The sequence below is a fragment of the Falco peregrinus genome, chromosome 2, assembly GCF_023634155.1.
Source record: "Falco peregrinus isolate bFalPer1 chromosome 2, bFalPer1.pri, whole genome shotgun sequence".
NCBI classification, from domain to species: Eukaryota; Metazoa; Chordata; class Aves; order Falconiformes; family Falconidae; genus Falco; species Falco peregrinus.
Genome location: NC_073722.1, coordinates 17365555 through 17380956, shown reverse-complemented (window position 1 = coordinate 17380956; position 15402 = coordinate 17365555). Strand labels below are relative to the sequence as shown.

Here is a 15402-nt window from a genome sequence, read left to right as displayed (position 1 = left end):
AAGTACCATGCAGCTGCTTGCTCATTCCCCACCCCTCCCTCCAGAGGGATGGGGAGGAGAATTGGGAAACAGGTGAAACTTGTGGGTTGAGATAAGAACAATTTGATAATTGAAATAACATAAAATAACAAGAACAACAATTACAATGAAAAGGAGGGAGAAGGGGAGAGGAACAAAATCCAAAGGGAGGGAAGAAAAGAAAGCAAGTGATGGACTATACAGATTCTCCTCACCCACAGACTGATGCCCAGCCAGTCCCCAAGCAGTGGTGGGCAGGCCCCAGCCAGCTCCCTGCAGTTTATACACTCAGCATGATGTTCCATGGCGTGGAATACCCCTTTGGCCAGTTGGGGCCAGCTGTCCTGGCTGTGCCCCCTCCCAGTTTCTTGTGCCCCTCCAGCCTTCTCACTGGCGGGGCCTGAGAAACTGAAAAGTCCTTGACTTAGTATGAACACTACTTAGCAGTGGCTAAAAACATCAGTGTGTTAGCAACATCATTCTCACATCAAATCCGAAACACAGCACTCCACCAGCTGCTATGAAGAAAATGAACTCTATCCCTGCTGAAACCAGGACAGGGATTTATTTTAATATACCAAAATACTTACGACTGGTTTATCTGTTGATAGTTGTAATTGCTGATTAGGTTTGTGTTGTTAGTGATGTTGCAAAAGTTCAGGCCAGCCAATTCATTGATTTGTAAAGCCTTTTCAAATAAAAGAAACAATGACAACAGAAATTAGTAGGTAAACCAAAAGATACATGAACAAGAGGAGATATAATTACATTCAAATTTATTCTAAAAACATGATGGTATCACTGTTTATTATGTTGGCCAAATCCCCATTTTTTTTAACTGAGCAGCACAGTTCTTTTTCTTGTAAGAGAGGAATGTGTGCAGTCCACACCCTGTAATGCATGTGTGGTGCATCACCAGCCTTTAACACCTCCCCCAACTAGACTACTTCTGCATAGACACGTTAAAACCCAAATTTCTCTGTGAAACATCGCCCTGACTTAAATTAGCAAAAATGAGGAGAAAAGTTTTAGCTTGACAAGTTTTTGTTTGAATGATGGAAAAAAGAATTGTCTTTTAGGGATAACATTGTTCTTTACTCTGTATCAGTTTTGTCCAGCTGCATTCCAACGGATGTAGTTATTTAGTGTCGCTCATATTAGGTGTTTCCAGGTTACAGAAATGAGCTCTTCTAAGGAGCAGTGGGTGCCGGTTGATGAGAAGCCTTTCTTGTTCCAAGATACTGCACTACATTCTGAGGTTGCCGAATTTAATTAGCTTATCTTTTTTTGCCTATTAGCCCATAATGTTTTCTTTATCATGAGTAAAGACATCCTTTCTAGCAAATCTTTTCCAAGTCTGCACACAGGAAAACACAGCACTTACTGTCATTCCGTATTGAGGGATGCTAAAGTATTTGAGCCAGGAGAGCCAAGACACGATGCTTGTGAGATTGACCAGCAACCCAGAGAAAATCTAGAAGCAAGGATTACAAAAAAAACCCAACAACAACAATTACAAATTACATGCTGTTACCATGTGTTCTTTAGCTCTTGACTCTGCTTCTTCAGATTAAAATGAGTGGGAAGGCATTTCTAGAGGAAGAAACTCTTTCAGTAGAGGAACAGGGGAGAGGGAAGGAGTCATTTGTTACCCAGCTTTGGGCCATAACCCCATGTGGTCCTTCTCCCAAAATGAGTAACTAGGATTGCTCTAAATCTGCATTAAACAGATAAAATTTAAACATGCATTAAACCTGGATGCTTCCCATCTGTGGGTCCCACATGAACTGTCTGCTGTTGCTGGGGTGTGTGGAGCTGCAGGAGGTGTGCACTCAGTTTTGCTTGTGTGCCCCAAGTCTGAGGCAACGTGGGTTTGGCTCTAAGTTCAGCGCTGCCTCATTGTTTATGGTGCCTGCCTTCCAGCCGTAGCTCTTTGTGTGTTGCCTGTTGCTAACATGCCCGATGGCTGGCTCTGCAGCTGAGGAGGGCAACTACGGTCATGGCCTCAGAGAGCAGGAGGCTGCAGGTCATGTCCTCAGGCAGCCAAATTTGTCTTTGGCAAAGCTAAAGGAGAGTGAACAAGATGTAGCTCTAGGCTGTATTTCTGCTTTCCAGGCAGTAGGCTGGCTGCCAGAGCCACAGAGAAGGGGGCAGAGGAACGACCATCCCTCCCCCTCACACCCAGCCCTCTGGTCCTTGTAAGTTAAAAGGACAAATCAGAATATTCAAGCCCAGAATATCAGAATATTCAAATCGGACAAATCAGGATGTTAGACATGCTTGACCCCACAGTCTTTTTGCAGAATTCAGCTGAACTCTGTGCTGTAGGGTTTCTAGATCTCAGCATTTCTAGGATTTCAGGATTCAGTCTAGAAAACTGAATAATGCTACTCACAATCATAAAAACAAATGTGATAGTCATGAGCAGGTTTGCTACAGCGACCACGCTCTGTCCTGCTGCAATGGCTAGCGCCATAGAAGTGGCTGTGTAGGACACCATCATAAGGGTAAACATCATTGTAAAGAAGGCTTCTACTGTTGGTTTCAAACCTTAAAGATCAGAACAAGAAGGGTTTCAGTATGATCCTTGCACAGCTCTACCCTAACCTGAACGCTATCCTGACTTACGTAGTGGATCCTGCCTACCGAGCACCTTTTGTCTGACAGCACAGGCTACATCACTGAGACGCAAGCCTGCAGTGAGGCTTGTGACAGCCCTTATGTCTATGCCCTGTCAGCAGAGGTGAGGATGAGTAAGTAGTCTGCCTGTAACCACTGTAACACTGGAGATATCAGAATGGGTATAAGTTACAGTACTGTACTCCCCACAGTCCAAGGTGAAGGCTTCACGTTGTCTATCAAAAGAGAAATCTCTCATGCACTTGCAGTAGTTGTACATTTCACTTGCTGGCAGCAGAGAGCTCTCCTAATGGACTTAGTGGCCTTTTGGTGGCTATGGATTTGGTAGCAAGGTCTGTCTTGCTCCAGTCTCCCAATCTGAGAGCCTCTTGCTGATGCAGCCTTGTTTCCTACTCCTTAGGGAAAAAAACTCAGACCAAAGCAAACCGTGATTATTTTAAATTTTGCTTGCACCTTCAAGCTTGTGGATTATCCCAAAAGGATGGAGTGATCTGAAACCTTACCCTAAGAAAATGGTCTGCCCCGGGACACATTTTAGGGATAACATTTGAAGGTGTTCTAGGGTTGTAAAATTTGGTGCCAGCAGTTTTCAAATTCTGCTCACTAACCAGAAGGCATTTCACCAAAAAGAACAGGCTGATATTAATTTACACAATATTAAGTTCTCAAAACAAAACTTTTCCTTTGATGAGTGTTCTTGCAAGGATGGAAAAAGTGTCTTGTTAAAGTGACCAGAAGCTAAGATGGCCATAAATGAAAAGGAATAAATCACACCTATGCAGTAATGATTATGACACACTTGCTTCTGGGGACAGTGGAGATCAGACATCACAGATTCTGGCATGAATGCTTAAATCTTTGAAAGTGTGTCTTTTCAGTAAACAGCATGGTGTGCTAAAAGCATGCACAGTAACCACCGCCTGCTAATAATAATAGTCCTTCAGCCTATATAAATATAGCTGTATACATGCACATCTATATGCACATGCCTTGTTGATTTATTCAGGTTGTAATGGGGCTGTAGGAGACCATACTTGCCTAACATGAAGTAAATTATGCAGGTGAAGATGATGCTTGGTAGAGTCCTCATGGGTATTAAATCAGCCAGTAGCTTTGAGATGAAATACACAGATGTTCTGTAGTACCCACTGATATATTCATGTCTGGAACAAAGAAACATGAACAGCATATTACAAATTTAATCATTTAAAAACAGTAAGATTATTTTCAGCTGGAGGCAAACAAATTTTAGCTCAAACTGGGTAAAAAAAGAATTCTTCCGTGGTTAGGTTGTAATGCAAATGTCCAGTCAGCCACATACTATAGTAACGGTGCCATCTTCGTATGCAAATGAATATGGATACTTGTGCACATAATTTTTAGTAAATATATGTGTCATATCATCAAAACAGAGAGCAAGGGTACAACTTAAATAATTTTCCTTTTCTGTACAGTGTAATCTGCATAGCTTTAAAGAATCCAGTTAGATAGTATTTACTGTCCTCACTAGCAAGTCACAAGCTTATTAATCAATACCTAAATTGACTATTCAGGGGTTTTTTACTACATAAGTTAATAATTTTCAACCCTGAGCCGTCTGCAGTTGTAAGCACCATTTTAGGGATTCGTAGACAATTTACTAACAGACTAAAATAGTACTTTTGCAATGAGGACTAACAATGAAGAACTTGAAAACTCTGTAGTAGGTACATTTAAATGACAGTTAGGTACAGCAGGGCAAACAAACAAACTCTCTAACAGCAGTCCCTGACAACCTTTTTGTATGTTTTACTTACATAAATATCTTTTTTTCCACTACAAAGAGTTCAATAGCTGAGATGCTGCTGAAACACTGGTTGGTGGTCAGAAAGAACATTGCACCCACTCTACAAAAAGCAAACCAGCAAGCTGTTATTAAAAATGTGATATAAACATAGTTTCCACTGCAGCATACAGAAATCTAACTTTAATGCCTGGAGCTGGGCAGTATGTGACCTCCCATCCCAAGTTCCACAGGAAAAGGCTTGGCTACAAGTCTGACTCCGTAACAAGCCTGAAGCAGATGTGGTACAGGCAGTATTTGTTATTTGCATGCAAGAATAGCATGTTCCTGATGCAAGGAATAGCAAGTTACCTGATGCAGTCAAAGGACAGAAAATGAACAGATTTTTCCTTATTTTTTCTAATGTAGTTTCCTGACAAGTTGAAAATTCTTAGTCTGGGAGGCATGTTTCTGATGCAAACTATGAGGAGCTGAATAAGCAATGTAAGAAGTTGTTTTCACCTTTTCCACTAAAATTTAAGGCTTTGACTTCACACTTTCATAGCCAGTTTAAAACTGGGCCGTTTTTAAGTAAAAGGTATGAAACGTTTCAAGACTAAGAACCCAGAGCTTTCTTAGTTGCATGACTCAGGTCATGTACATACAGCTGTCAGAATGATACATAGACAAGGATAATTTTTAAAATCTAGCTTTAGATGCACCTTCTGACTTACTGTTGGTAACTTCAAGTGTGTATGTAGAAGCAGTTGCAAGATCAAAGCTTTAGTTACCCAGGTTTATGTAGCCAAGTGTGTACATTTTAATCTTTAATCTTTTTATCTTGGGGAAGTCTTTGCAGAAAAGAAGTTAAAATGCTGCCATGCTGAATTAAGCCTTTTTAATGTGATGTCTGCTGTTCAGCATGTTCAGCAACCTGACTGGCACTGAAAAATGTCATCCTACAGTAGTAGTGTTACTCACTTCATTTAGACTGCTTGTCTAGGTTACAGCATGGCAGGGCAGAGCTGCATCCCCCTCTCAGTTCTGCAGGGACCTTCCTAGAGGCAGAAGAACATCCTCACTCTGAAGTCACTAATATAGGCTTGGCCTTACCCACTGATGCAAGGAAAAGCACTGGCTTTAAAGAGGTGGATATATTTCCTAATGAGCTTACAGGTTCCTTCTCAGCCTCCAAGCTGTTCATCACCCTACCGCAACAACAAGGGATCTGTATCAAATTTTTTGGTATCCATTACCTAAACTGACTAACCTGTTTTGTAGTCCAGCAGAGTCTTCTTTAAGTCCAAAGAAAATGGCACCTACAACCAGTCCCAGGAAGGCTGTAACACACAGCTAAACGTAAAAGAAGAGGAGAAGTGTTATTCTTACTGCTTTCAAAGCTTCAATAGGTTTTTTAAATGTGTAGCAGGTGAGTGTAGATTGATAGGAAGCATTTTCATAAAGGAGAACAGCTATCCAGGCTGAGAAGGGAGTCGATGGGCTGGTTAGCAACCTGCAGCATAGCAGTACTTTGATTCTTGTGCCACAGTATCCTTCAAGAGGCGTCTGTGAGACACAGCAGGTCCCCAGAGCCACCTGCCCTCGGCGGCGGCCAGTCGCTGCTGCCTCACGCAGGCATGGCACTGGGGTGGCTAGAATGGAGGGACAGTACAGGAGCCTCAGCTGCTGCTCACTGTTCAGTGGGGGCACTGGCAGGAGGCACACTCTTGCAGCAGTGTCACAGCTTTTCCCAGACCTTCAGCCTGGCCAGATCTATGACTGGAGGGAACTGTTCTGGCAGTGCCGGGAAGGTGCTGGCACCAGTAATAGGAGAAGGATGATAGCAGGGGCTTGGTGGGGCAGGTTGGAAAGAGGCAACAAAACCTTTCCCCAGAGGAACCCCAGCATCATGTGCACCTCAGCCAAGCTCCTTCCCCCCACCACTATTTCAACCATGCTTGGATATCATGAGTAAGTTAACTGATGATGTATTGCAACATCATTCCTCTCTCCTTAACGATACCCCCCTCCGTTCATCCTCCTGGAGACAGGATCTCCATCTGCTGTCAGTGACAAGGGTCAGCTCTAGGGCAGACTGCAGCTCTTCAGTGCAGCACTTCTGCAGGGGTTTCTCTGGTGCCATCTCAATGCTATTTTATTTATATTTATTTATAACCAAAAGCAGTCTTTCCTGACTGCCAGGTTGGGGTTGACAGTTTATTTTCATGCTTCACAGTCTATCACACATTTTATTTATGGGATTCTTTTTAACATGAGTGAGATACTACCATCGGGCTATAGGTGTACTGAGATTTGCAGTCTGTAACACAATTTAAAAAGCAAAGATACCATCTGTCCCAAGGATATAATTTAAAAGACTGAAATGTGAACATCACACTTTTTTAATGCTAAATGCAGATGACAAAAATCTCAGCAAAACTGATGGTGTCAGGCAGTTCTGTCATTTTTAAGTGTGAGCAATGCATGAATTGTAATACCATAAACACCTTGATCCACGGTACCCTATCGCTAAGGTCCTGCCAAAAGGAGCAAATGTCAGGGATAATTCAGCTCCTAAGCCAATTGCAGTGAAAACCAGGGATCATATCAAGACCAATTTGGAGCAGATTAATGAAAAAAGCCTTAATGAGCCGTGTACCCCTAAAAGAATGCTTGTAAAATCCACCCCTAATGAGGGTGGGGAGATAGAAAAGATTGTGAGAAACAAGTCAGGACCATTAACATTGGGGTATTACAAGATCCTTGGGACTCTAATTCTTGTCACAAGGTCAAGCTTTTACAAAGCAATTATTAAGGATCTCTGCAGTTTCAACATACAGACACACACACACACACTCAAAGCCTTTTAACATCGGGGATTCTGGACTCGTTCCCCTCCACACTGGCCATTTGTTCACTCTTATATTAACCATGATGAAGATAATTTATACCCCTGGCTCTAGACCAGGTTTTCTATTGCCTCCTCTAGAACTGCTGAGAATTGCAGTGGGAGTTTTGGTGTTGCTGGGACAGCAGAGTTTGGCCTGTGAATTAGGGGATTCCTGAGGATTAGTCATTCTGCAGAGGTCAGCCAGGCATTCTTTATTTTTGAAGGCAATGTACAGCTTTGAAGAAATCAACAATTTTGGCGTTGATTCTTCTGAAAAAGCAGCCCTAACAAGGCCAGTCATGTAGAACATGCTCATCTTTTGTGGCAGGTGTTAGACCCTATTGGGGCCTTCATCACACCTCCGGAAGACATCATCGCCATTATGAACAATCAAGCGACCAAATGACACACACCTTCTGAGACTGTGAAAATATTTTTACACTTGAGCCAACTGCCAGCACTTCATTGTGTGCTGAAGTTTAATTAAGTATGCAAATGTAGTCTGTTAATTTTCCCTAGTAGGGAAGAAGATTTGAGGCCAAACCCCACAGCCAAGCCTGGACAATTAAAGCCAAATCTGAAGAATGTTCTCGAGCAAATGTGTGAAACTGCTCGGGAGGTAATCTGCTCCTGGCCAGGAGCAGCGGAATACCTTGCTGGAAAAGATCTTGCCTCCCAAAGTCTTTCAGTAGTCCAAAAGTAATTGCTGAACGGTCCCTCAGGCTACTCATTTGGGAGCATTCAGGACACCTTCTAGTGAATCAGATTTCTAGACCCCAAACACTTTTTTCACATGCTTACTGCAGTCAAAATATCAAGAGACAAAATCATCCCAATGACTTATCTAATACAGGAGTGAAATAAATTCGACATACACCACAAAAGGATAGATACAAATAACGTCACCTGAGCTATGGAAGCTTGAGGGTTTCCTACCAGATTTTTGAATGTGCGCTTGGACACCCATTTCAGCTGATGAAGGAAGGAATTGGCGTACGTGATTTGTCGGAAAACTGCTTTTGTTTTCTTTCTATTTCCCAAAGAAATATTTTCCAATACTGCTTTTGTTTCTTGGTAGCAGGCAGAGTTGGAATATTTTTCTGCTAACTTCTCAGCCAAGGTTTTATCATATTCAGTGCATTCTTCAGTGCTCTCTGCTGAAGAGATTAAAAAGAAATACAACCATTTCTGTAACGGATGGGAAGACTGTTTAGGAGTTAAGCCAAGGAGAGTTATGTTTGGGGTGGGAGAGTTACTAACAAACCAGAAGAATTAGTACAAACATTTAGTTCCAGTGATTCATTGCACTCAGTCCTGTAGCATGTAATTCAAAAGAGTCAGTTATAAATAAGACCAAACCTCTGTGTTTGTCTTTGCAACGTGACCCGCAGGCAGCAGCTTCACAGCAGACTGACTAGGTAAACCCTTGTCTGCCGGTGAAGTTTCAAACTGGTGGGAATCTGACTTCTAATCAAAAAGCCATTTTTTTTCCCCCTAGGTTTCTGTAGGTGATCTGTTTTGCAGATCTGGTGAGATAATCCTAGGCCTCCCAGACTTTTAGATCCAGGTAATCCTGCACATGTCTGCTTCAATCAAACTTTTGAACCCGTCATAAATTTCTAGCAGGAGTTCCTTTTTTTCTCTCTCAACTGTAGTCCAGTGTGTGCTTTTCCAATGACAAATACAACGTGTGTTGCCAGCTATAATATTATTCAGGCCCTGAACACAGTTGGCATATCTGTAAAATGCTGGTTGCTTTTTTGGTAAAGATACAGTGAAACTTTAGCATATTCATTTCTTCATTTCCCTTTTCATTCATGTGAGAAGAGAGCGTGCCGTTAATTAGTAGCAACAGACAGGATGAAAAAGCATGCTACTGAACGTAGGTGAGATTTGATTTGTTAGTTTGGGGATAATTTCTGCCTTACCACAACTTCAGGGAAGCATCAGGAAAACACTGGTCCCCTATCTCTACCCCTTCCTCCCGTACTACTCGGAGGAAGGAAAACAGTAATTTCATAACAGATAAACCATTCCATTAGGTAAAAAATACAGGTCATAACTGCATCGAATTATGTCCCTAACTGGAACAATGTCCTGCTTTAGCGTCTCTGCTTACACAAGACTTCAGTTGGTTTGCCTCAGAGATGAAAGAAGCTCTTTCTCTGTGCTGAGAGGTAACAAAATAGTTTCTTATATTCCCAAACATTATAACTTCAACACAGGAAAATATTATTTCACCTGTAACATCTTGTGATTTTAGTGTGACACAAAAGTATGCAGGTCCATTTATGTAGAAATGGATAGCAATGATAAATTGCTAAATACCCATTTATGAGAGGCAAACTATTCTTGCATAGACAGGAATATTTAATATAGTAGGGCTATAGGTGAATCTGGTACTTATTTCAGGTTATGCAAATAATTTTCCATGTTTAAACTAAAAGGATTTAGGAATGGTGTGATTTTGGGGTTCTTTTCCCCTCTAAAGCAACATGGATCAGCAGTGCCTAATACTCTCATACATACAAATAACCATACACTTGCACACACAGTTATTGGTTGTTTGACACCTGTGAGTAATTTTTCTGTGTTGTGCTGGACACCTTCTGGCAAGATAACATGTTATGGTCATTTCACTCACCTCTGCTTTTCATACCTGTGTTAATTTCATTGGTCTTGCTCATTGCCACCGCAGTGGAGTCTCCATTAATGATGTCCAGGAAAAAGTCAGCAGGGTTGTTGTATGGCTCACACTCATAGCCTGCAGTGACAGCATTACAAGCCCTAAATGGTGGTTGCGTGACTGGCAGACGGCCGTCATGAGCACAGCCACGCCACTGTGCCCATTGAGCACCCTGCACCATAAGCATTGCGGGCTTCACAAGGTCCGTGCATACCCAAGAGCTGAACGGCACTGCCAAACAGCTCTGTCAGTGAAAGCAAGGTGATAGCTGGCGATGTGCCCTTCTCAACCCTAGCCTGAGCTTTGTCTCCTTAAGATGCACCCAGGAACAGTCAGCTAGAGGTCAGCCCTCTCATCCAAACCCACATATGGGTTCAGAGGTGGAACACCAAGAGAAAAGCTTAGTCTGTTAAAATAATGCTCACAGTGTCACATTCTGATCAAGTGCTTTTGGCATTGTATTCAGGTTAGGGTGAGCTAGAGATGCTGCTGTAGTCGGCCCCGCTGCGAGCTGTGCTCACCGATAGACTGGAAGTACTCGATGGCATGCTGAGCAGGCCCGTGGTACAGCACCCTCCCCGCGGCCAGCAGCATTAGGTTGTCAAACAGGCGGAATATGGAGTACCGAGGCTGGTGGATGGAGAAGATGATTGTTTTCCCTTGTTTTGCCATCCTGCATGTGAAGAACAACAGAGGCGTTAGCTTTGCAAGTCGACTCAGTATTTAGAGAATGTAAAACAAGCATTTAAGAGAATTTGAAAGTTCAGTTAAGCCTTGGTTAAGTTTGATTAACTTGGAGTGCTAGAGAAAGGAGAGGGAAAGGGAAAAGAAAAAGAAAAAAAAATTATTCAGGTCATATTTATAGTGTTTGTGTGAGAAAAGGAAGTTCCCTCTCGCTGGGAAGGTTGTTGGAGGGGAAGGTCCTCAGAAGACTTTGATGCAAACAGAAAGCCCTGGAGAGAGGCATTTGAGTTCTCTCTGCTTGTAGTCAACGCAAAATTATGTGAAATTTGTGAACAGTGTGTTGTGCTTGTTTTCCTAAAGATAGGCCTAAGATTTTGTTATGGGGGAACAGCTAGCTGTGTCCTATCTACCATCCATATTAAAATCAAGCCCCTTACCATACTGCACAACAGAGGTTTCTATCACTTTTCTGGCACAGGCAGGGATGCCAGTAAATGAAGCTGTCTCTGGCAGCCATCATGGACAAATAGCAGCCCTGGCACGCACACACTTCGTGCAAGCTGCTCTGTGTACTGCTGCGAGCAGCTGCTTTGAAGCAAGAGAATGCATACAGCCTTTTTCCTACCCCTTTTGCAGCCTTGGCTCGCTGGTAAACAATTACATGTCCGATTTCCCTGTCTGCTCCTTTTAACTGTAATGTAAGTTAGATACAACTGAAATGTGGCAGAATTGAGTGGTGAAAACAGGAGGCTGTTTCCAAGGCCATCACCTTTTCAGTAGCAGTAGAACAGCATTAGCAGTGCTGGCATCGAGTCCTGTAGTTGGCTCATCCAAAAACAAGATGTCAGGATCTGTGATGAGCTCCATCCCAATATTGGTCCTTTTCCGCTCTCCTCCGGACACCCCACGAGTGAACTGGGTGCCAACCTGCCACAAAATAAGAAACTTGTCTTGTTTGGCCAGATAACAAATACTTGAGTGAACAACATCCTACAGATGTGGCAGCATTTGGGAGGAGTTGTAAGAAGTTTTGACCCTACTCTCAGGTACAGATGTAGATGTTACCTCACACATAGGCTGGTTTGTAACATTATTATTGCTTGAGATGTTCTCTTTTTCTCCAACCACAGACTACTTTTCCCCTTCCCCACAGTGTAATAGTATATTGCAGTATCAGTGCAGTCTGTACAGATCCTCATACAGAAGTTTTAATAACTGTTGTATTACTGAAAGTCTGTTTGATTTTACTTTTTTTTATATCTGTCATGCTAAGCCATTTGGTTAATTAAATAAAGCACTTAAGATTTGTTCATGATTTAAGGATCATATTTGCAGGCCTTACCTTGGAATCTGCCACTTTGCTTAAACCCAACTCCTTGATGATCTGATTCACACGTTCATTTTTTTCCTGTTCCTTCACTGACTTCGGCAAACGGAGTGCTGCTGAGAACTTCAAATTTTCTCTTACAGTCAGGGTTCCCATCACCACATCATCCTTAATTTTTTTTTAAAAAAAGAAAAGTAGATACTTGATGCTTAGTTAGCAATTTCTGGTTTTGTCCTCCGAGAACTGCATCTACCTGTGTTTTATGTTGTCCTTCCATGCAGAGGGACAGTAGCAACTGCCAGAACATGTGGTAAGGCACATCTTCAGTGCCCATGTCAGCAGAGAGTTGATCTCATGCACGTAATTATATTTACCTTTATTCATAAAGCAACAAAATATAGGCACATCCTCCATCATGCATGATACCAAAAATGCATAAATAGCAACATATTCAAAGCTATCACTCACGTATTCTTACCTTATTCAGTTTTTTGGAGGTGTTGAGTGAGATACTGAAGGGCTAAAGGGACCTAAGGAGCAGCTATAGCTCAGGTCACTATCACTGTGCATTTGTTAATGCAGTCTCAGCTCACCGCGGATAAGAGCAGGCAGAAGAGAAGGAGGGAAAAGAGAGGTTAGGTCCGTGTGGGAAAGGGCAAACGTTTTCCAAGCTTTTTTCAGCAAAAGAGGAAGGAGACTAGGTTTTTCAGATATTAGTTGTTTGCCTCTTTCAAAAGAAATCTGTCAGATGTAGCAAGTTGAGAGAGTTATGTGTTTTAAGACACTACCTTTTCTGTAACATGCTGACTGCGCTTTTATAAGGGTTTTTCATAAGTGCACTTCTTCAGGTCTCAATAAACTGCAAGCATGCTGCTGAGCATGGGTAGTGGCAAGGGGAAAGATATGAAAAGAGGGATGCATTTTCCCTTTTGTCTCTACATGTCTTTCTCCCTAACCCACCCTGGCAGGAAAAAGGTTCTCCCAGAACACAACTAGTGACATTGTCTCTGGGCAAGCGGAGGTGCAAGCTGTGTATCACCAGAAAGCATCATACTTGGAAAATACTCTATGTGTATTGGTAGCCTACAGCTGTTCCCCCAGGTGGGGAACAAGGAGGGATCCAAAGTGCCTGCTCCCACCAACTGTAGAGCATTAAGAGGCTCAGATACAAAGCAGAGACTCTTTCCCAGTGAGGGTGGATGTGTGGAGAGTTGCTACTGCATCAGCCTTGGTTCTTGGATCAAAGCAAGGTACTTGCAACACGGCAGCAACTTCTTACAACTGCAGTCAGAAGGGGACAATAAAATCCATAAAGTGATAAAAATTACCTACCTGTACTACATATCCAGAGGTACATTTAAAGTTGGCAGGCTGAGGAGCTCCATTGATCAAAATGTCACCAGAAAGCCCACGGGGATCCTTCCTTGCAGCCAAAATGTCAAGCAGACTAGGAGAAAAGTTGGTTACTTTGTCAGATGAGCATGCAGGAGGTCAGGTCTCTGAACCACAAACCCAGTTCATGGAACGAACACCTACATGAAACCACCTCATGTTAAACATTTGCAGTTTAGAAAACCCCCAGCAACTTTCAAGGGCTGCGTTTCTTTTGTCCTGGTCTCCTAAGGAAGTGAGATCTGTGCAATTTCATAGGGCATTTATGTCCATTCATTCAATAATTTAACCTAGAATGATACATAAACATCATGTATCAGGAAAGTGCAGACTATAATTGAATTACATCTTTGTCATGTACGCTGATTGTCTTTTTTGAATTCAGGTACTTCTCAGAAACCAGGGAGATTTGCACAGACAGAAATGAAAAAGAAATCTTTCCCTGAAAGTATTATCCCTTACTGCTAAATACGCGCAGGTTCATTTTCTCCTTGGTGTAATTTCTGTGTAGGGCAAAGGGGGCACTTACGAAGATTTGCCACTGCCAGTGGGTCCCAGAATTGCATTCAGCCCTGGTCTCATGATGCCACTGTAAGACAAAATAGGTTTAACAAAATAGATACGGTGTTTTTATCTCTCTTACAGTTTCATCTGGTAGGCTAGTGTACATTATCTGTAGGGCTACCTTCCGCATCCCATTGATTTTGGAATTAATGAAGCTGCCTGACTGCAAACAATATTTGTGATCAGTCAAACTCCACCTTAATTTTTATTCCTAATTCAGGAAGGACTAATCTATATAATGAAGACAACACAGAAACTGGAGCAAAATATAGCAAAACCTGTATGCATGCTTTTGCCCCCATGGATCTCTAGAAGGGAGGCACACACTTGCTTTAACCACATTCAGTTCTAAAGGTAGTATTCTCTTAGAAACATTAATGTTCCCTGTGGAAAGAACATACTAGGGATTTCTTTTTCTTACAGAAACTGCCGTTGATAGTTTCTCAGTGTCTGGTTTTAAGCCACGGGGGGAAATCCAAAGTCAGATAGAAAAGGTTTTGAAGTATTTGGGGAAAAGGTGCTATAGAAATGATACGGTATGTGGAAGTACTGCTGCCTGGGGGTTTTATCTTTTTGCTGGAGCATGTGAAAGCATCGCTGCTATTTTTCTTAACTAGCCCCTAAAACCTGCACTCAACAAGCTTTGGCGTGCACAGGAATTGCACTGCACATACAAATGCTGACCATGTGTTATGATACCAGGTTTACCTTGAACTGCACTCCGGTACAGGTTGTTATCAGCAATCCAGGTATCAGCAATCTGAGGACTTGGCTGTGGGTCTGGCCCAGTACAGCTGTTATTGTGGTCTAATGACATGCAGCCTTGGAGGCTCGGTTTTGCTCTTCCTGATGCATATATTTATTCCTTCAATTTCTTATTGTGGAAATGTATGGTTCCACAGATTAAGAAGCATACACATTATACATATGTTATATGTGATTTTAATATGAAAAACCAATATGTAACAAAAAAAATGCAGATGTTGCCTTTTCTACAAGGGAAAAGCATCACGTGTGTTAAATGTTGGTCTTCACAAAAGGGGCCTTCTGCTCACACCACTGCAAGTGACCAGCATCAGTCAATTGAGTTACCATAATGTATGGCTCTTGAGGAAAGTAGAAAAGATTTTAAGAACTCATGTTTAGGAGGTGTGGAAATTGCATGGGCAATGAGCAGGACAGACAGAGCAACACAAAAGGGTGAAAATTTATGGTAGAAATTGGAGTTAGGGAGGCGAAAGTCACAGGTGACTTGCAATGGCATATTGTATGAGTACTTGCCACTTAGCTTAACTACTGAACTATGAATGGGCAAACCTTATGCATAGATTATTGAACAAAGGCTATAACGATGCGAGTCCTTTACAGCAGTAGCATTCAACATGGGGAAAAAAGCAAAGAGAAAACTTTACATCTCTTCAGAGTTAACCTAACCCTCC

At 42.2% G+C, this 15402-nt stretch overlaps 1 protein-coding gene across 1 annotated transcript; it reads right to left on the bottom strand.

Annotated features, from left to right (window-relative positions):
* Positions 1 to 585: 585 nt before the first annotated feature.
* Positions 586 to 14240, bottom strand: ABCG2 (ATP binding cassette subfamily G member 2 (Junior blood group)). Its single transcript, XM_055797970.1, is given in 13 exon segments — positions 586 to 706; positions 1403 to 1492; positions 2414 to 2568; positions 3697 to 3821; positions 4455 to 4544; positions 5691 to 5773; positions 8217 to 8467; positions 9970 to 10074; positions 10518 to 10669; positions 11450 to 11607; positions 12023 to 12175; positions 13340 to 13774; positions 13776 to 14240. Coding segments are annotated over 13 exon segments (2007 nt in total). The 5' UTR covers positions 13884 to 14240; the 3' UTR covers positions 586 to 604.
* Positions 14241 to 15402: the final 1162 nt, after the last annotated feature.